Source organism: Galeopterus variegatus, unplaced genomic scaffold (genome assembly GCF_000696425.1).
Source record: "Galeopterus variegatus unplaced genomic scaffold, G_variegatus-3.0.2 Scaffold541, whole genome shotgun sequence".
In the NCBI taxonomy this organism is placed as follows: Eukaryota; Metazoa; Chordata; class Mammalia; order Dermoptera; family Cynocephalidae; genus Galeopterus; species Galeopterus variegatus.
In genome coordinates, this window is record NW_007726652.1 from 272,576 (window position 1) to 295,432 (window position 22,857).

The 22,857-nt window shown below is 42.1% G+C and overlaps 1 protein-coding gene across 1 annotated transcript in view; it reads left to right on the plus strand.

Annotated features, from left to right (window-relative positions):
- The window catches only part of ARID1B (AT rich interactive domain 1B (SWI1-like)), a 276,990-nt gene that overhangs the window by 212,725 nt on the left and 41,408 nt on the right, over positions 1-22,857 (plus strand). Inside the window, exon 5 of the mRNA XM_008569895.1 lies at positions 5,761-6,088. Coding sequence (XP_008568117.1) covers positions 5,761-6,088 — 328 coding nt within the window. The remainder of the gene's footprint in view (positions 1-5,760; positions 6,089-22,857) is intronic.

Genomic DNA, 22,857 nt, shown 5'->3' on the forward strand with positions numbered 1-22,857 from the left:
GCATGGGAATGAGATTGACTGCAAAAGGGCAAGAGGGAAGTTTTTGGTCATGATAGAAATATCATGTATCTTTCTCGTTGATTGTGCTGTTGGTTACAGGATTATATATTTTTGTTAGGGTGTGAAAATTACATTTCAATGAACATGACTTAATATTATATAGTAGATTGCTATAAAAATGGTAAACATCATTAGCTAAAACAAGATAGATGCACATTTAGTCCTAATTCATAAATACATTTATCATAGTTTGCTAATTATGCTTTTTTTTCCACCTAGGGTGAAATGTCTAGTTTATGATGTTTACCTCCATTTTATCCTCCACAGTATAGAGGAATAATGCAAAACCTTGCCCCCATAGTAGGTATTCATAAGTAATTGCTGAGCGATTGAAACTGAAAAGCAAAATTTTATATGTGAGTGGAAACATTTAATAGTTTAATAAAAGCAGAAAGCTTGGTGTATTGATTATAACTAGCAAATTTAAGTATTATGGAGTCAGATACAGAATTACTTATGTTGCTTCTAAAATAATGATGGCGACTTGAATAGAGTGTAGCTACTTCTTCTTCTATCTGGTGCTTGAATATAACTCCTGGTGGGTTGAAATCTGAATTCATTTGGTGACCAATTTTCCAAAGCTGGTGTGCCAAGATGAACCCACTTGAAAACTGTGGGCTCTCGGACTTGGCTGCAAGACCAGTCCAGCTGAGGTGGGCTGGCCCGGCATCTGCTGCCTTCATTGTGCTTAATGCTGGATCCATCTGTTTTCTGTCAAAGCTAGTGCCAACAAATTACTAATCTATTAGAGAAACATGGAAATAAGATTGCACTTCACATTCCTGGCTTTTCCTCTCATATTTTGCTTGGCTTACATATTTGGTTTTTGTTTATTTTAGGAAGCAAGAAGGATATGCTATCAAATAGGGGTGGGGGCTTGAATCATTTTTCTCACCCCATCCACAGATTTTTTTAAAGATGGTGGGGAAAAGATACCATTAATGATGTTGTTCTGGCTATTGATGACGATCGCAGCAATCATTTTGTAGGCAAGTATGCCTGGCGCTGTGCTAGTCACTTTCAACCTGTATCGCCGTTATCATCATCACTTTACAGATGACAAAACCACTGTTCAGAGAGGTTAAATAACTTGCCCAAGATCCTGCTGTTAGGAAGTGTCAGAACCAGTATTCAAACCCAGATTCTAAAGCCCTGCTTTATCCATTGCTGCCTCTTAAGCCATTTTAAGCCTTTAGAAACCATTTTTATCCAGGCATGTGAGTTTAATGAGGAAAGTCTTTAAAGTTTCAAGGAAAAGAAAAAGGGACTTTGTATATCTTCTAACGAATAGAGGCTCTATAATTAGAACATATTCCCATGACATGTGCTTTTGAGTGCCAGTTCACGGAATCAACCCGAGTGATTGGAGGATAGATTGGGAGCCCAGTCCTAGCTGTGCCTCTCGCAGAACAAGTGCACGCATGCATGTGTGGGCGTGCATGGCCCTTATGCTCTGGTGCACGCCCCACACGATTACAGAACGCTTCCTTCTGCAGGACGAAGACCAGCTGCTGAATTGAGCACAGCTATTGAAACACAGCTCTTCTCTTTTTATTACATGAAATGAATGAGAGACTGAAGTAGGGTACAGGGTAACTAAGCATCTCAGTTATTTCTTTCCTTTATGTTCATTAAAATACAGCCCTTGACTGCCAGTTAAACTCAAGCTGCAAGAGCTAGAATAACAGCATTTCTCCATTCCAGCTATATGCAGAGTTCAACAAAATCAGGAACCTTCTTTCTCTAATAAAACCACATTATGGACATAGTCTGCAATAACCATGTCTAAATGCTTGTTTTCTAAAATAAGATTAAAGTGTTAATTCATTTCCTTCAAAAGCAAAGGGCACATATGTTTTCACTGAAAAAGGCTTCTTACCTAATGAGTCACTTATCAAGTGTTGAGGGAGGGTGGGAATGAGCCCTAAAGTAATAGCATGAATATGTGAATTAATTACTTCTGCATCCAAACTATGAGTGAGTATATTTATTTTTAATAAAAGCAAGAGAGCAAAAAAGTAGCACTATATTTCACTGATATTATCAGATAATCTGGCAGTGAGGGGACCTGAGGTCAGGGAGGAGAGGAGGCTTAACTCCAGCTCACCAAGAAGAGCGTGGGAAGAGGAAGAGCCCAGCAGCCTGGCCCCTGCTCCGTGTCCAGCCCGCCAGGGTGCACAGGAGGGGCCTTTCCGCTGAGATGAGGTGGTGTGATGGGGAACAGATGAGGAGCTTGCCTGTGTCCTGGGGAAAGGGGGGCTCAGAAGCAACTTACACATATTTTTAAAGAACCTTGAAACTGACAAACAATTGCAATTTTTTTTAACCTTTTACTTGAAAAAAATGCAATTTTGATTATTTCTGCAAATCCTGACTATGCAAAGGCAGTGTATCTTCATGAAGAGGCAGTTTAGATTTAAGGAGCGGGCCATAAAAGACTGACAGGTGTGCAACTGAGTGCACCTGAGGTAATTTATGCCGCCCCTCCCCCTTCCTCCTCCTGTCCCCTCCTGTGCTCTCTATTTCCTGGATCCTCAGATCTGCTGCTGCCTCACTCTGTTAATCCCCTTAAGCCTTTCTTCAGCCTTCCAGATGGTATTCAGGGTTAAAGAAGCTGCTGACTTCAACAAGTCTCACTTTCTGTTGCTAGTGTAGCAATTTATTAGCTTGTTGCAAGATTCTTCAGTGTCAGGGGTCAGCAAGTTATGGTCCACTTCAGCCTGCCACCTGTTTTGTAAATAAAGTTTTGTTGGAACGCCACTGCTCCCGTCTGTGTACGTGTCTGCTATATGGCTGCTGTGGGGCCACAGTGGTAGAATTGAGTAGATGTCACAAAGGCTGCCTGGCCCACAAAGCCTGAAATATTTACTCTCTGGTTTGTAATAGAAAAAGTGTGCCAGACCATGGTCTACATGAACAGTGACCTTCATATCATCTGCATTATTAATACGTTAATAACTATTATTAATACATTATTGTTGGACTCTTTTACCTGCCCCTAACACTGCCGACTGGGCCAATTGTCGAGCTTGGGCTGGGTCTGGTGCTCATAGACGCCTCACGCCCATTGTCCAGACTGGGTCACAAACCCTTCACATGCCAGGCTGAGTCCCCATACCCCTCACACACCAGGCTGGGTCACCAGTCCCCTCACACGCAGGTCTATGAGTTAGGTAACCAGCCAAAAAGATCCTTGAACCAAAGGTTTGAGAGCATGGCCACGCAGCACAGATGCCAGCCAAGTCATGGTGCTGCGCATGCGCACTACACCCACCCCCCACACACAGCCTTCTTACAAAGAATGCACCACACCACACCCAACCTGCCCCGAGGCGAGGGAGCCTGACCAAGCTATTCAACAATTATTAAGCATTATTAATACATGTTTCACAGACAATTGAGTAAGAAAATTCATATGATGCACCTGACAGAGAGGAAGCACTCAATAAGTGTTGAAGAGTCTATTGAATTTCTTGCAGTATTATAGGTGATACAGCTTTATATGTGTGAATTTAAGAAAACTTGTTTTTATGATTATGATAATATTGTTACACGAGTATGCTTTTTCTTAAACATTTGCGAGGCTGCATGGTAGAATGTATGCTTGGACTCTGAGCTACACTCAAACTACCTGGGTTCAGACCTTGACTTCTCAACTTATCAGCTGTATGACCTTAGGAGAAATTACTTAGGTTCCTCATCTCCAAAATGAGGATCATAATTATATGTACCTCTCAGGCTTGATGTAAGGATTAAATGAGTTAATACAAAGAACTTGGAACTGAGCTTAGCACATAGTAAATATTAAGTATTTGCTTTTATCGTAGTTATAATCCAGTCCTATTTCGGCTGGAAATCCTCGAGAAGCTCCATTCTATCTTTAGGATAAACCCCAAACTTAGAAGCTTGGTACACAAAGCCGTGCTGGACCTGGCTCTTCCCTCTGCCCCCCTCCCCCGCCACAGGTAGTCCCTCAGCAACTATCCTGATTGTGCCTGCTCTCACTGTCCTAGCTGGTGGTCACAGCCTCTCTGCCAGGGGTGTGCCCTCCCCTCTTGTGCCTTATTCACCATCCAGCAATTGGACCCATGCTTTACATACATCGTATCGTTCACTCCTAACACCAGCTTTTCAAGTGGACAACATCAGAGAGAATTATATTTGTTTTACAGAAAGAAGGCTGAAATGAGGACAGATGAAAGCAGGTTACTTGAGTTCTCACAGTCAGCAAGTGCAGAAGCTCATCCAGCCCAGCTCCCCACCCTGAGGCTGCCCCTCGTGGGCGCTTAGTTTCAGCTCCAGACCCCCCTCCACAGATGGCCTGACCCCGTCCCAGATCAGGTTTACTCTCCTTCCTTGCAGTTGACACAGTGCATTACCTCTTTGGTTTTGCTTTTGTATTTTTTCTTGTCTGTACACACATAGATTGTGAGCTTCTCCAGGGCAGGAATCAGGTTGTATTTAACTTTATGTCCCCTGAGTCCTGAATAGTTTCTGGCATATAGTAAGTGAATAGTTATGTAATATGGATGGGAGAGTCATCCAGAAAGTAGTAAGGACCGATTGAGAAACACTAATCCATACCCTATGAACACTTGTCTTTTTATATTTATTTCAACTGTCATTTGTTGTGAGACAGCATGTTTTTTTGGTTAAATACATGAGTTCCAGAGTCAGTTTGCTTGAGTGTCAGTCCTAATCTACTAGCTCTTGAGTTTTCTCACTTGCAAATGGAGTCCTGGTGGTATCTGTGTTTCATATGGTTATTGGGAGAAATGAATGAATTCACTGGGGCAAAGAACTTAATCAGGTGTCTGGCACACACTATGGTTCAGCAATGAATATCTGCAGTTATTATTATTGAAAGTGGAATCATATATGCCTTTAATTTATGTACTTGCACTCAAAAGGTGTGGAAGGAAAGGGCAGACCAAACCACCGATGCAGTAGGGGCCATTGTGGGCACTTCTCTCCCCCACGAGTGCGCGGCCAGGCAAGCAGTCTCCGTCCCGGCCTTCCTTCCTTCGTGCCACCGTTGCGCTGTGCTAGTGCTTGGAGCTGTTTTTCACAAGACGTGGCACCAAGCACAAACCAACACCTTTATCTGGTGCTCACATAAACCAAAAAAGGGTTGTTCCTAACACTGGAGAATAACGGTGTTGGACTCATATCAGGTTTTCACACAGCATCTTCCTGTGGGGTTTTGAAGGATAATTTTGGCCATGTGTGCATTTTGTCCTTCGTGTCTTCGTTTTGAACCCTTTATCATAGCTGTTGAACAGAGCAGTGATGTAGCCATGCAGTCTCAGAGTGGTCCTCACCTAAAGACTGGGAGTTGAAATCATTATTTTGGCTAAAATGTAAAAGTGTGAGGTGCTGAACACCCAAGCAGCACCCAGAACTAGTATCTCTTGCCTATGAATAGAGTTTTTTATGATTAGATCGAATCTCTCCTCAGTATGGCAGTGGTCCTGTGGGGCGCTTTATCTTTGGGGCCACTCTGCAGGGGCCTTTGGAATGTGCAGAGAGGGGGTGTGTGGAGACTGGCAGCCTCCTCAGCACCAACAGGAAGGGCTGATAAGGGTCCTGATTAATACTCCGTGGTGATCACATTGTTGGACAAAAAGTTTTTCCAGTGAATGTTTTCACAAGTTTACAGATTAAATAAAAGGCTTTAATTTGTGTTTGCTTTTTGTTTAGGTAACTACTCCAGACCCCCAACGTATAGTGGGGTGCCCAGTGCAAGCTACAGCGGCCCAGGGCCCAGTTTGGGTATCAGTGCCAACAACCAGATGCATGGACAAGGGCCAAGCCAGCCATGTGGTGCTATGCCCCTGGGACGAATGCCATCAGCTGGGATGCAGAACAGACCATTTCCTGGAAATATGAGCAGCATGACCCCCAGTTCTCCTGGCATGTCTCAGCAGGGAGGGCCAGGAATGGGGCCGCCAATGCCAACTGTGAACCGTAAGGCACAGGAGGCAGCTGCAGCAGTGATGCAGGCTGCTGCAAACTCAGCACAAAGCAGGTATGCCACTCAGGAAAATGCCCGGGCAGAGAAGCTGTGCGTTTACATGTGACCACGTACCTGACACGCTTCCCTAGATCACATGCCAGTCGTAGAATATGACTTTGCCTGGCCATTCTTTTTGTGTTAAATATATTCTGTAATATAAAGGTCCGAGAAATAAGTGACAAACCATGTTGTTTGATACATGGAGGAAGGAATCTGCATGGTGGGCACACAAATTGTGGGAGGTGATTTGAAATGTCTGTGTATAGTCCTTGTAGCCAGCAAACCAGTTCTGGTTGCATGGAGCTTTAAGCAGGAAATAGTAAAGCTTAAAAACTATTTAAGATCTAAAACACTAAAGAAGAAATATGCCCCCCTTTTCTTACCCTACCATAAAAATCTTTATAAAATAGAAATATTGTATATGTACATATGTGTATTGTGTGTTTGTCTAAATGTATATGTGTGATATTTATATACTTCATATTCTTATGTTATATTTTGTTTTTCTGGGCATTCCTCTCTGTCTAAACCAAAATGTGGTTAATAAAGCAAAAGTGATATTTTAGAAGGTTTAAGTTGATAGAGCAAGGCTTTAACTTCAAATACTTAATTGTTTTTAATCCTGATTTTAAAAATTAATTCCTAAAGTAAATAGTTGGCCTGTATAAAAATAATAGACTTAATTAAAAATTTATGAGGCAGCAGAGGTGAACATGTTTCAAAAGAAGTACTTGTAAGTAGTTTTTAAAACAAAGTACATTGAAAGATATGTATCTTAATGGTATCTTCAGAAGAAAAGATAGAAGATTCTGGTTTCTGTCAAAGGGAAACAAAAGCTAACGTATGTGTGTATGTGTGTGTGTGTTTAAATGTGTCCCTTTGTTACTTTTCCTCTGAAGCTGCTATTTGGGGAATGTAGGGACCCCTCCAATCTCATTGTTTGCTCCAAATAATAATAAATTTCCCTTGAGGACTTAAAATGAAAATCATTCACTCCCTCTGTCTCTCATCCACATACAGTTACTTTGAATCTTCTGGGCCCCAGCATGTCACCTCTCAGCCAAACCTGTGCAAGCTTTAGGGAATGTTTTGATAAACCTGCGTGTGGAGACTGGCTTGGCTGGTCTAGCTGAAGTTCTACTTTAGGTTTAAATGAATTGTCCGTTGTTGAAACTCATAAAGACCAAGTTATTTTCTTTTTGTTAAATATAAAGTATTTGATTGCATTTGACATGAAGCTTTTGATAGTGACCTGAGAAGATAGGAATGATGGCATAATTCCATTTGATTAAAAAGTCTTGTTGTGTTCTCTCTCTAAATCAGTTTATACATCACTTTATAGAAATTAATATATAAATTTACATTTATACATTATCATTTTCTATCTCTAATCAGTAAGCCATTCCAAAGCCTTCCTTCATAGACTCCCATTTTAGTTATCCAGGAATTTAAATGGGGGCCATATATTAATTTTTTGCTTTTGCCAAAGTCAAAGCCATACTTCAAAATTGTAAACTGGGGTTAGGTCTTACTTTTCTCTCTCCTTTGCCCTGTCCCTACTTTTTTTTTTTTTTTTTCGGAGGAATCCTATGCAGTCTTCTCCGAGGCAGTTGCACAGTACAGAGCACTCTGCTTATTGACCACGTTCTGTCACCCCCACGCCTATGTGTGGGGATAACGTACAGACAGGGGATTCATACTTGTGCTACAGAACAAATCCAAAGAGGCTGTTCTTCTGTTCCACTTTAGGCCACCATACATTAGGTCGCCTGCTTATCCCAGCCAGTCTGGGGCTGGCGGACGCCCCATGTTTTCTTCCCAGCACCCCAACTATGGCACCTCTCAGGCTCCCATGACGCACCAGCCTGACCAGTACGGGTAGGTAGCAACACACCCCGGACTCGCTGCGGGACCTGGGCATTTTCTTTTAAACTGTTAACAAACGTGCCATTTGGCTGTGAAAGGAACGTCCAAACAAAGACAGTAGAAGACCTAACAGGACATCTGTCTCAGAGGGGGTTGTCTCTATTGTCCGTGTTTGTCTTGTTTTTCTTTCTATGAACAGTACTGTGGCAGTCTGGTGGAAACCTGCATGCTGTCCTCTGGGTCCTGTCTGTGCATGGCTTTGGCATGGCTGCTTTCCTTCATGCCTGAGTAGGAAATAAGAACTTTTATCTGTGTAAAGTAGTGAAATCCCCTCCTCGGGCGTCATTCCCCCGTTGTTGTGGTGGTTTTGTCTCGGGACCTGTGTTGTGCAGCACTGTTCTCATGACTGCGATTATCATTCCTGCCACTGCAGTGAACTGCTACTCCCACCTCCAAATTCAGAGCTCAGCATCTCATTTGACAAGAGATTCACTGCAGTGGAGCTGACATAGGCTATTCATAGGACTTAGGAGGGGTTTCATTGTATCGTCACTGTGCCAAAGAGTTCTATTATTTCCTTCTCCCAACAAGTATTATAATACGGAATTCACCAGGAAAATACAACAAAATCATCCAACACAGAATTTTCTTTCTAAACATGATATTGCCATATTGTTACCAATTTCAACACAGGAATTACATACAGCAACAAAAAGTCTCTCTCTTCTTTCCTACTAGCAAACTATGTACCATAAGGCTCTGTCACTATTTTTAGGTTAATAAATATTCTTAACGTATATTATTATTGAGTGAGTTACTAAGCAAAAATAGTGTTATTGACATCATTTTGCGTATATTAACGATGAGATCATCCTGTAAGACTTCATTGTGTTTGTTAGTTTCAGTAGAGACATATCTCATCTTTGGTTAAAATGAAACAGGGAACAGACAACTAGCTTTGTTTAAAGAATAAACTTACAGAGTTATGCTTTCACTACTTGTTATGAATGCATGACACAGAGAGCTTTTTAGTAGTTTTATATGCAGTGTACATTTATTTAGACAGCAAGAGCAAATGATAATTTTGTAATTCAGAGTTCTAAATTCTATAAACATGGTCCTAAATGTGGACCAACAAATGTAGAATTTTATAAACATAATCCTCAAAGTGAAATAACAAACGTACAATGAGGTAAACACTCTTAGGAAATTGTCTTTTTCTCTTTTTCACTTTCTTGTGGTACCTTCAAGGTCAATTCGTGAGTCAGTAGGAAGATAACTGTGGGGGGAGAAAAGCATTTATCATCAGCTGCTAATCCATAGGATCTGTCCTTTACCAACTCAGGAGTCCTATTTAGACCCACAAAGCCTGTTTGGCTGGGCCTTGCCAAGCCACATTAAGCAGCTGTGTAAAATGAATTTAAATGGCATGCATCAGAGTAAAATCTCTTCCACTGGGGCAGAAAATCAATGTTAGCTAACCAGCATGAGAAGATCAAATCTGTATTTCAGCCAGCAGCATCCAGATAGCTTCCTTAGAATACAACTCATCCTCCTTAATTAAAAATAAGAAAAAGAAAGATGTTGGAGTTACTGTATGTAAATCTTAAAAAGCACATGAGCAGTCCCATGTCTGTTAACTATGAATTTTGCCTTTATTGTCTACAATATTCTTTCTAAAAAAAGAAAGAAAAGAAAGTTTTATTTCTATTTTAGATCTTCCTTATGTTCCACTTTGCAATACATATAACCTATATTGCCTTTTTTTTTTTTAAGCAGAACCTTGAATATGAGAAAACATGTATATCACATGTTTTAGTGCTTTGGGTTGAGAAATTTAATTTTCAACATGCTTTTGCTTTACTTATTTAACAGCTAATTGTAGCGAATTTGTGTTTTTGCTTTTGTTTTTTTTTTTTTCTCCCATTGATAGCTCTGAGGTTAAAGTTAGGTTGGTAATTTGAAAAGCCAGTTTGTTAAATGTCAGTTTCTCTTTTGGAAAAGAAGAAACGGTGCAGGCCTTTCAGCAACACAGTATTCGCAGAGCTTGTCATAATGACTTCTTTTTCAAGTCAGAATCCCAATGGGCCTAGGGTCTATAAAGGAATCTGAAAAAGACAAATTAATGATGAAGGTGTAGAATGAGTGAGTGTGTGTGTGTCTGTCTGCAATTAGACAAAAACAGAAAGCTCATTGTAAAAATGAAGGGTTATGGCAATTATGCTTCAGGCTTTCTCAGCTAGTTGAATATAAGAGACCATAGGGGAAAAAACACACAGTTAACTGGTTGGAAGTTCTTTTATTAGTTCCTTTTTTAAGAGTGGCACTGTGAGGGTAAACTTACTGCATTGAGTAAGTTAAGGAACATATAGATTGTTTTTTCCTTTTTACCTTTTGAGTAAAAGAATTCCTCATTTTGGTTATCAGATGATTTATCATAGAATGTGGGGAATCTTAATGTTCAGGTACTAGATTAGCTGTGTAATAATATCTAATCATTTGAAGTTAATGATTTATAAGTAATATCTGTACAGAACCCCCACCCCCCACACACCGATACAGTTTTTACTCAGGAAATATGTTGTTGTGTTCCATTTTAAAATGTTGCTTGTCAGTGTAATATTCTTTTGAAGATATGAGAAACAAACCTGGAAGTGCTAGTTGATCTCACAACAAGCCTACTTCCGGAATGGCAAATGAGTTTCATCTTTGGTCCACTTCCGATGGCTGCCTAGAATCGTGTCGGGGGCCGGCCCGGTGGCACACTGCTACAGTGCGCCGCTTGGGAAGCGCAGCGGCGCTCCCACCGAGGGTTCGGATCCCACATACAGACCGGTTCCCGCTCACTGGCTGAGCGAGGTACAGGAGCGACACCGAGGGTTGCGATCCCGTTGCCGGTCCCGGCCCGGTACGGGCGCGACACTGAATGTTGCGATCCATTGCCGGTCACGAAAAAAGACAAAAAGGGAAAAAAAAAAAAAAGAATCGTGTTGGAAGGGATCTGAACTGTTGTCTGAATATGAGACTCAAAGTCTGCCACAAACTTAGGAAAGACCTTGGCCTATGGCTTGATAAAGAAGCATTGTCATGAATCTCAGGCTACAACATAGTCTTTAATATATTTTGAATGACCGAATCCATTATCAATAACCTTTATGCTTCAAGCATGCACACATACATAAAATAACTTTCCTCGGTCATTTAGTGTGCTTTGCGTTCATTTATTAATTCTGAGTGTCACCTGGTAGGATTCAACTATTGGCATATCTGCCAAACATAGCTGATTTGTGGATTTGGGTACTTCAGAATTATTTAGATTTTTTTTCTTGGAAATGAGCTCCAAGAAGGAAACAAGACTTTGCTGAATTTACAGTCTAACAAGCCCTAGATCTTTAAGCCAGGGTAGATGGACAAAAACAGATTTTAATTCCTTAAGGCCTGCCACCCCCAGAACCTCACATATATAAACACTGATCAAATCTTAGGTGACTTGAGATTGTTGTGTCAAAGTTTTGGCACAGATCTTTAAGGTAATACAGTTTTTGTAAGAATAGGTTCCAAGGGGATGTAAAGTTTCTATCACAGAATAATAGAATCTTAGAGCTGGAAGGATTTTAGTCTTTATATACTCTCTCCTCCTCTATTTTATGGTGCAGGGAATGAAGACCTATGATGTTACTTACCCATTTGGGATCACTGAGTGAAGGGCAGGACAAAGCTGAGGCAGGGTCCCTGTCGCCTAGGCCTGTTGTTCTGCTTAGTGCTGCCCCTAAACTAGATTTTCCTTTTTTCGGGGGATAAAAAAATCTCTTAGTTGTTCTTCGTTCTGCTGTTAGAAACCAAATATTAATGAGTGTCTTAGTGAAGGTCCTACTCTCACATGAAGTCTGGATATTGTTTCATTATCTAAAATTGGTTGTTTTTGTTGAACTAAGAGGAGATGAGTGCTTTGAACGTTCCTGTTCAGACACCATGTGTAACATAAGTAGTGTGTTTTCAGAGCCAAACACCTTTTGAAATAAGTAACAGTTACTTGCTGGCACACAGATGGGTTTGAGTTTCTGTCTTTTTCACCCTTCGATTGCCCATACCAATATTGCTTTAGCATTTGAGGCATTTGAAGTAGGAATTGTGAGTCATGGAAGAGTGGAAACGGATGGCAGCACTGTGCACTTGGACAGATGTGTGCACCTGCATGATGCCGGGGCAGGCACTGTCACTCTTCTGCTGTCCCTGAGAGTCCCCAGTGAACTAATGAAACATCAGAAGAAGGAAAAGTCTCAGACTTGTTAGTTTAAAAAAAGGGGGGGGGGACACAAAATGAATCAATTTGAAAAGTCTCATTACTCTTGATTAGAAAGAAATTTTTATACTATCACAAATGCGAGTCTGTAGACCTACATTTTAACACTTATATCATACCAAAAACCAGGGTTACTGAAATTACCTTTAAGATATTTTTGGTTTTAGTCAAATAGGAAATTGGAAATTTTAATTAACATTATTTTTGAATCTTAGCTACTCATTAACAGGGCGAGTAAATTCCATGAAGTCTTAGCCATTAGTATCTCGATCATTAGCAGCTGTACTGTATTGGTACTGAAGAAACTAAATGTTTCGTGAGAGAATGTGATTAACAGTCTTCTTCTGCTCAGAAGGAGCCAAACCCATTTACAAACACAAACAAAGTTTCCTGGCTTTTCAGGTATACACAGCTGCTTATACCTGCACCCCGTGCACCTCCCATACACACACCTTCCAGCAACTGTTCTTTGTTGAGGTGTTTTTACAAATTCATATCCTTATGTTGCTGCTTGCCAGCCAGGCACTTTTCTGTATTAGTTTCCTCTGAAGCCAGTATGATGCAGTTGTGCTGAGGGACCAGGAGCCACTAATGTGGAAATGTGTTAATGGAGATGGTGCATTAACATGTCAAAGAGAAGGGGCAAAAAACTTCTGAACGTGTCAAGCCCCAGTTATGGCGGGTTCCATGTGCTGAAGAGCAGCGATTTGTATTAACTAAGAATACAGCCTTTTGGATTTTGGACAATTAAGTTTTAACATAATAACTATGATTTGAAAAGTCATGTTATTGAAGGACAAAGAGAAAAGATTTCAAAGGCTTAAATAGAGTTTTTATTTCTGCAATTAAGTGTAATCCTTTGCATTATCATCCAAATACTATGCTTTAATTTTTAGTCCTTTTTTCCCTTCAAAATTAAGAATTTGAATGAATATTATGTTGGTATTTTAAGACTGTGATTTCAATTAAATCTCTTAGAGTTACAGAACTATTATGGAAGCCATAAAGTACATTTATAAATCTTCAAATCAGAAAGTAGTAAAACAGTAATTCTGAAAAGACCAAGAGAGATTTTTAAAAAAACTTTTAACAGAATCCAAGGAATCAGAGTATGACATGGACAGCAAACCTTCAATGGACTGGAGTCTGTGAAGTGCCCTAATGACTGATGACCTTCACCTAGAGATTCTTCAACATACGTAACCTCACCCCAACCCCGGGAGGGACGAGGCTGGTGAGCCTGTATTTTTTGTAAGTCCCCTGGGTGGATGAAAAAGCAAGCTCATGGCTGAGGACTGGCGTTTGTGGTTCCTGCCCCTGAAGAGTACTGAAAAACAGAGGGAAGCTGTAGGAAAGCACAAACACTGATACTTCGTTTTTTATACCTGCTTCCTGATGGCCATTGAATGAGGAAAACACAGGGCTAGAGCTGGGAATACGGGTGGAATTAGGGGAAACGAATGTCCCCACCTGGCACCTTAACTCAGGCTTTGGCAATCTGTGGCCTCGTGGTGCAGCCTGTCTTCCTAAACCCCGTCTCATGTCCTGCCTTGTAGCATCCTCTCACGCTCTGAAATGTTCAGGGCACCCCACCACACCTACACCTGCCTTCTTCCTTCAGAATTTCTTCTCTCGGGTCCCCATCAGGCCTTCTCGCGTTGGCTACTGCCCTCGCTGTCTGAGTGCCACCTGATGGCACTGCATGTGTTAGGCTGAGGTCCTTTGCTCCCATTTACTTGTTCCAACCACTTATCTTCACGTCTAACCTCGTGGCCCCGCTAATGCCTCTGCCTAGACACATTGGGATTACCATATTGTCTGCAATCAACGTTATAGTCCACCCATCACTTGGAATAATCAGCAGTACAACCCAGCACTTCCCAATTTTTCTAAGTTATGAAAGGGAAGGGGTTGTTCAAGTCATATATATGTCAGGTAGCAGGGATGGCCTGTGTTGACCACCTGCGAGGTTTTCAGGCTTATACCAGGGGTACAAATTTTTCTCAGCCCTGAAATCTGATAACCTCAACAGTGTTTGGGGTTGAAGGCAGCAGAAAAAGTTTATAAGCGAACAGGATATGATCTGTGCCTTTGTTTATTCAAGTTTGGGGTTTGGAAAGCATCGCAGTGACAGTGTAGAGATCATAGGAAAGGGGCTGAATTCTTTTGACTGCTCCCAGGGCATCTTAGTTTAGGAGCATTAAAGACTGAGGGAAGCAGCTTCCTCATGTTCCTCTTAACCTTAGTCATCATCTTATTTTGAACTTCACTTCTGCCATTATAGAGATTTAAAAAACAAAACCAAACAAAAAACTCAAACCCATAAACCCATAAGATTTTGTCCGTTGCTTGAAAGTTAACTTGTACTGGATTACCTTTGATTGTTACAATACCTGGCAGATAAGAATTTGCCTGCATCCTGTCCTCTTCTACTTCTCAGGGGCAGTGCGACTGGTGAAGACATAAAGAACTGTAGTTTCGCTCAGCTTTCAAGCCTTTCCTGCAACAGTGTTTCTCTAATTTTGAGCAATGTTTTACCTTACCATGTTAAGTAACATCATGGCCCAGGCTGCCTTTAGCTCAAAAACCTGTAAGAGTTTTAGGAGGGTTTTTTAAAAATCACTAATGACTATATCTATGTTTCCTGGTACCACAGCCCCAGACAAGTGCATTCTTTGTTAGAGGGTCTTACAGAATATTGCCGTGGCACAGTATGTGGAATGGAGACCTCAGAACTCAGATTGATTTGCTTTAAGCCGACTGATAAATCCACTAAGGCACAAGAGGTATATGAAAGCATATATGATACATGCATTCTTAACTATCTCACTCTTAAAACATCATTCAGATTAACTCATTAGTGATTGTTATTTGGCTCCTCAGTGTTTGTCTAGCTGATGTGCTCTCTGTGCCTTAGGCTGTGCGGTCCCAGGCCTCTAGGACACCTGCCCCCTTGTTCTGCTCTTACAGCTCTTAAGTAGCTCAACCCCTTTCAGGTTAGCAATTCACTCTCCCTCACACGTTGATGTGGATATTCCTAGCACTGCAAAAGAATAGCCCTCCTCGTAAATGAATTGAGATCTTTTCTTAGTGGCATTATGTCTCAAGATAAACTTTCTAAGTAAAGATCTTTAAATATAATGCAGTTAGGAGAGGACACTTGCTTTCTGTGTCGGAATGTCAGTGAACTAATTTTTCTTTCTTGAAGTATGGATCTCGTTTTACCAGACCAGGGAACTGTGCCATTCATCTGTGTTGTCAGAGGCCCAGGGGTGCTGCATGGTACCAGGAACCACAGAGTGTGGGGGTTGCTTCCTGCAAGGAAAGCCAGGATTTGGGGCTCGCTGCTGCTCCCTGTGGCTTCCTTCTATTCCATGCCCTTGGGGAAGCTGTTGTGCTGGGAACCCACAGGAAGTGCTGAAGTCAAAATCTCTGAATAAATATCTTCAAAATATTTTAGTTCATTTTTGTGTGATTGCCAATAAACAGTTCATAATGAGTGAGCAATGGACTTAACAAACCAAAAAAACAATTGAGGATGAAGAGAGCATCCTTAGTTATCAATGACCAAAATTCAAGCAGCCAGACACAGTTTTTGCATTTGCTTCCTGAGGAGGAAGTCTCTTGCTTCAAAACCTTTGAGCTCAGTTGCCTTTTTGGTTCTTTGAAAGAAGGTGAAGATCAGTCAGTTGCTTTAGGAGCAACTAAAACTGGTTACCTGCATGGACGTGAAAGGAAGAACTGAATCTTGAGCAGCAGGTGTTATTTCAGCAGTGAGTGCCAGAAGCAGAACGGACAGCAGGTTGGAACCCTCTGAGAAGTCTGTGCAAAGTATTAACAGAGAGGTCAAAACGTGTCTGATGTTATAGCCTTTTCTGGAATCCAGAATGGAATATGTAGTATTCCTCGGTGCTTGGTGGGAAGAGCTTCACCAGGATGCATTGGTGAAAACTACAGCTCTTCAGAGAAATGTGGACACAACTGGGAGAAATGCTTTGGAAACAAGAGGCCCAGTGCTCAGTGCCTCATTATAAGGATCCGTGCACCATGCAGAGACACGTGGGGAGAAGTCCTGCTTTGAAGAGTTAAGGCATACCCACCAACAAGATCATTCTCGAGAGCTTGCTAACAGAGTTGCTGCTGCTCCTTTATTGAAAGGGCCTCTTTCATAGAGCCACAGGAAAATAATGCTTCTCTTTGTCCATTCTTAAGAGGAAAAAACTGAAACATATTAGTTATGAAAGTATGTGGGGAGTTATTAATGTATAGATAGAAAATGACTGAGGATGGTTGCCGAGCTTGTCTGCTGGCCTTATGCACACTGACACTTTCTTTGAGTGAACAGGCTGCCTTGAAAAGAGATCATGTTCATCAGAGAGGGAAGATCTTAGAAAAAAGAGTCAAGAAGTCTTGTAAGGGCATTTGCAGGTAGGGAGGAAAGATGAACCCTCTGCTGTCCAGCCCGGGACTACACCTGCCTGTATGACATGGCCTCATGTCTGCCCAAGGCCTGTCAGACCCCACGTGTCCAAAGCCAAACTCATGAGCTCCTCTTGTGCTTTTTAATTCAGTGACTGACCCATGATCTGTTCTCTTGTGCAAGTGGACACCTAGGAGGCATCCTGGCACCCCCACCCCCCCAGTAGCTAACTCATCACCAAGTGCTGTCTGTCTTACCTCCATGGTCTGGCTCAACTCTTTCTCTTGCTTCCCTCCCCCCCACCTTCCCAAGGTACCATCATCTCTTACCTGGACTGGTGCAGCAGCCTCGTAACTGCTGGCCCTCCACTCACTCCTGCCTCCAGCATGTTCTCCCTACCACGGTCTTTAAAATACTCACCTCTCAGTGCCATCCTGGTCTCTTCCCATTGCGTGCAGAACCAGAAGCCCTGTGAAGTCGCCTTCCCCATCCCTTGCCAGGCTCCCCTCACGTCTCCCCACCTGCCCCTGCCACAGGGCCCTTGCATTGGCTGTTTCTCCCTCCTCTTCTCCCCACCTGATGCAATGCCCATGATGTGATGCCCTTGGAGCCCTCAGACCTGATGGGAGGGCAGGGACACTGCCTCTCCTCCCTAGCTCACAGGCTTGCCCCTGCCGGCTGCTCCTGGCAGTGCATCTACGCCTGCTCCCTCTCGCCTGCCCCCCTCTCCTGCCCCCCCTCTCCTGCCCCCCTCTCCTGCTCTCTCTGCTGCCCCCTTCCTGCTCCCCCTCTCCTCCTACCTCTCTCCTGCCCCCCTCCTGCTCCCCCTCCTGTTCCCCGCTCCTGCTACCTCTCTGCTGCTCCCCTCCTCCTGTTCCCCCTCTCCTGCTCCCCCTCTCCTGCCCCCCTCTTCTGCTCCCTCTCACCTGAGCCCCTCCACACTGGTCTCAGACAAGCGATTATAACTAGGAACCTAAATGGAAGGTCCTTCTGAATAACTGTAGTCATTTCTAGCATGTCTCCCTGAGTGAACAGGGTGGAATAGTTGTTTTTTGTTTTGTTTTGTTGTTTGGTTTTTTTTTTTTTTTTAAATATCATATGGTTATGTATTCTTACAGGAATCTACAGTTTTTTAAATCAGTGGCGGTTCTGTTTGTTCTTTGTCTTCTGTTTAATGAGACAAATGCCACTTTCCCTTCACAAGATTGATTCCCAGCCAGAGCCACTGGCTTGCTGAAATTACAACATGATTTTGCCACCAGAATTGCTAATGCAGTTGTTGTTTCAGGCGTACTGATGGATTAGCCACGCCAGAAATTGACTAGAGCTTGACAGCCTTCCCCTGTTTTGATTGTGTTGTTTTAGGGGCAAACGTGGTGTTTTTCCTTCTTCAGATATTAAATTTGAAATAATCTCAACTGAATTTCTCCTTCTTAGTTCTTTTTTTGGAGTAGTCTCCATGTAATTAACAAATGAAAATCTGTCTCACCAGTGATGCTAGATACATGTGTGAAATAGCTTGTGTTTATAGAACATTTTAAATAGGGCATCTTGTATAACATTATATATACAGTGGAACGCTCCAAGGAAATAAGGTTACAAGTTTACAAATAAACTCTTCTGGAATTGGGCCTTTTCAAGGTTTTGAGTTCCAGTTCTGATAACTCTTGGGTTTATGTGATAAAGTACCCCAAATTTCAGTGTTAACCTAGTATATATTGTCGGTAAGCAATCTTTTCTGGCTCTATGATTCAAACTACACCCACAGTGACAGTCCGTAGAGAAAGTTCTGTATATTTGTCAGCCGTGCTCAGTTTTCCAATAAAGCATGCTCTGCTTTACGTTCGTTCTGAACATAACTCACAAGTGACGTGTGCAGTGGTTGTGCTAGAGCTCTGCAGAGTGGCGCTCCCCCCATGCGTCTTTTCCCCTGGGACTTCATAAAGTGGCTTCACTCACGTGTTCTCTGTTTCCAGAGCGTTTTGTCTGTCTGTTCCTACTCTTCTCCAAAGAGCTGTGTCAGGAATCCATTCATTTTCAAGATATAATCTCACACTTCCCCACTATCACTGTTGAGAAATTTGCTAAAATGGTAAGGCTTAAATATTCTTTTTTAAAGCACCAAAATCATATATAAGTTTTATTTTAAGTTCTATTGTACTTGACTTAAAACAAGGTATTTAAAAATTCAGCAGTACTATATAGGATTTCATACTAATATTTTGAACTGCTAATTTCAAATTGTGGAGAGAAGCTACATTCTCCTTTTGGCTTCACACTGAACCAGTGGAAATTGGTGCTTGCTTCTGCTCTTCCCGCCCCCCTCCCAAGCCAGCCCTTTGTTGGCAGATGGACGTGTAATGTTTGAGAAATCTCCAAAGTGAATAAAGGAAAATCCATAAAAACTATTGGAGTGTGTGTGTAGTGAGAAGCAGGAACAGGGGGTGCTTTGGGGAAATGCATTTGCAGGCCTCACTCCTGAATTAATCTCATTACAATAACCTGTTTTTTGTCATAGAATGACAGACCATAAATACGCCTGGTCCCAACCGAAGACCAGTGTAAAAAAAAAGTTCTGGTTATTCTGCAGTTCAGCCCCCCATGTCATACTTTGCTGTTTGAAAGGTGGAAGGGATGGTGCCATGGTGCAGCCTGTCCCAGGCAGCTGGTCAGCCCACTGTGATCTGTGAGCGCCACCTTCCAGGGTCACTTCCACAGTGTGTGGTCTGCCTCCGCAGCATGTCACCAAAACGGCGACACAAAATTGCTTCAAAATGTCTGTCAAATGACTGCCCCCCCCCCCTCCCCGAGATGTTATTGGGCACACATTGCCACAGCCATGGATTAGGAACCTACAGATAGCAATTTGTAACAAAAACTCTCCCAGCCTGTAGACCCGGTATACACAATAACCTGAAGGACACTTTGCTTTTCTAGGTGTAACCCAGGTTTGGGTTTTACATTGAAAATGTTCCCCTCATTTCAATCTGTATTTTCGCCTGTTTTTGTTTTGTTGCTCTTGTTTCCTTTTGCAAAAAGAAAATGGTGATTCATTTCTTCACTCTCCCAATTCCATTTGGAGTGTTCCAAATGTCGCTGTGGTCAGAAAGGGACTTAGCAGCAGTGAGTGCTGATCTGGAGAGGAGCCAGCTTCATCTGTGGTAACTCAGCCCTTCGCCTCAAAAGTGAGGTTGCTGCGATCCTGGTAGTTGTATTCAGCCCAACCAAACAGAAATCCTCTTGTATTAGCAGCAGCACAATGTGCTGGGGAATGCTCGGGTTAGGCAGAGTGGTGATTTCTTGTTTCCTTCCACAAAACAAATTGTCTCAATTTCCAGTGCTCAACAGAAGAGCGTATTGAAAGCTCTTTTAGCATGATGCCCATCTTGCTTGTTCAAAATTTCCAGTACTATTGGCAAAAGTTTTCAAAGCAGTACTGAACCGGATTTCTTCTGCAATGATGAAAGACTCCCCGACTTAGGTGACCAGCTGCTGTGCTCATGGCCACTCATGCCCTGCATTCCTGGGAAGACTCGTTTCCCTTTCTGCTGCTTCCCCACTCGGATGTCCAACTCCGTCCTAGAAGCAGGTGTCCAGGGAGCTGTTTTATTGACATCTGTCACCACCCCTCTCCCTGTGCCCACCTCCCTGAAGTCTACTCCAGGGGGCCCAGAGAGGATGCTGAGAAAAGCACCATTCTGAGTGGTCAGCTTTCCACAACTAAAGATTCGTGCACTAGATACAAAGAAAGGTGTAATACCGTGGGCTGCTCCGTGCCGTTATACTTTGTCACATCAAGTGTTAGCACAGTGTTGAAGGCCCACAGAGAAGTAATAGTGTACTGGATGAAAAGCAGGTTAGGGGTTTCTGTTTCTGCTGCTTGCTACCTGTGTGACCTTCAGCAGGGTACTTGACCTCTCTGATCCTTATTCTCTTTGTTCGTATATGAGCATATTTCTTCCCACCTTCCTCTAGGAATTTAAAAAATTAAATGTGAAAAGTGCCTAGGAATCACACTAGGCATGTTTATAAGTGCTTAGTAAATTATTAATGTTGTTGTTATCAGCTCCTCCATTTCATATGTAAAAACTGAGGCCCAAAGAATGGAAGTGATTTGTTCCCAGACCCCTAGTGACAGTAGGAAGTATGTCTGGTGACAGAGTCAAGACCCCTGGCATTTTATCCATACTTAAAACTACAGACATGGTTTAATTGAGGACTATTGTAACTAGCATCTGACATCCAACACTTGGACCTTTAAGTATTTTATTTATTTATTCATTCATTCATTCATTCATTTATTTATTTATTTTGTTTTAAGTGTATTTTTTAAAACCTATAATGTGTGCTTTCATCATCTTACAGTGATTAAAGATGGACAGTGCTGACTTGTGGGAGAAATCATAGATTAGGGTTGGATGGCCACTTCATTGAATCATCTGCTGGGTAGATTTTATATTCTAATTCTCTTTTCCACCTTACCATAAACAAGTGTCTCAGGGAACCATTAGTTTCACACACATTACATGTGAAACAGAATTTAGCGGAAGCTTGAAAAGGTGACCGTCTTTTATGCCTTTTTATAAAGATCAAAATGTTCTCTATTAATTGACTCATTTAGCAAATTTTTTTTTAGTAACTCTCATGTGCAAAGATTAATTAGACCCCCATCCTCCTCTCAGGAAGCTTATACACCTAGGAGAGCCAAGACATACATAAATTATTTTAACATACAAAGAAAGAGCTAAGTGGTATAAAAGACACATACGAAGCTTAAGTTGAGGAGGCAGAGCTTACTTCCAGGTAGAGGAATGCAGACAGCCTTCGCACAGGAGGTGGCCGTGAAGATGGATCTTGCAGAATGGTCAGAATTGGCTGTGACTTGGAAGTAGTCTTCCAGAACACACAACCTGTTCATAATTTAAGGGTGCTCTTCAGTGATTTTTCTGATAAGGAATTGAGAGAATAGTCCCAACAGGTGCTACTTATGAAACAGTTGCATACGTGCCAAATTGTACCTTGTTTAAATGCAAACACCTCTGGGCCGGCCCGGTGGCGCACTGGATAGTGCGCCACCGGGGAAGCGCAGCAGCGCTCCCGTCCGAGGGTTCGGATCCCACGTACAGACCGGCTCCCGCTCACTGGCTGAGCGAGGCGCGGGAGCAACGCCGAGGCTTGCGATACCGTCGCCGGTCCCCGGTCCGGTACGGGGGCAACACTGAGGGTTGCGATCCGTTGCCGGACACGGAAAAAAGACAAAAAAAAAATAAATAAATGCAAACACCTCAGAAAGAAACCTAAGATACTTGAGTTAATGCCAACAATCTACAGGATGATGTTAAGACCTGCCCATGTAGGAATATGTTTGTAGCTACTGTGCAAGGTATTTATAGGTATCAGAGGTCCTAGAGGTTAGGCAGAAGCCATTGGCTGACCTTAGATCTGTTCTTAAAGAACTGCACCGGGTATCATGACACTGATGGAGGAGGCTGTAGTTGTTCGAGTGGACCCTTAGTGCACTGAGAGTCGATAGCTACAGTAACACATTTCTCCCATAGCCACACTCGCACTGTGCATTGGGCCTTCAGCCTTCTAAGAATGTTCTTACCAAGCCATCATTGAGTTTTAGTTTGCACAGAATTTCCCTGAATGGTTTGTCTAATATTTAAAAGAAAAAAGAACACTTAAGCCTTTGATACTTTGATTTTTTTAAATGGTCCATGTTTGAACTTTCTCTACAAGCCTGAAAGTTGAGTTCACTGAAAATAGATACACAAAAGGAAAGGTGTAATGGTTTTTAGAAATGATTTATGTTAGTCTTTTAAAGAATCTCTTTTTAAATGTTGGCTTTTGTGCATTAAGAACCACTGAGTGATGGTTTAATGGTGGTAGAGTAATCATAATTAATTTGGTACAGATAAGCAGTGTCTGTGGATTTTTACCCCTTTTATTAACTTTACTCCTAAGATTAAACATTATCAGCCAAAACTCTGAAAAGTTTTTTGAAGGTATACTATTTACATAAGAAAAGATTGACTGCAAAGGTAGAATCTTGAAAAGTTTTTGCCGCCTTGCCATCATCTTTTTCTAAATTGTAATTTTTCCTTGGAGAACTAAGTCACTGTGCAGCCTTAATCTCTCTCCCTCTCCCAGTCTCATGAGCAGCAGTCAGAGAAATGACATTGTGTGACA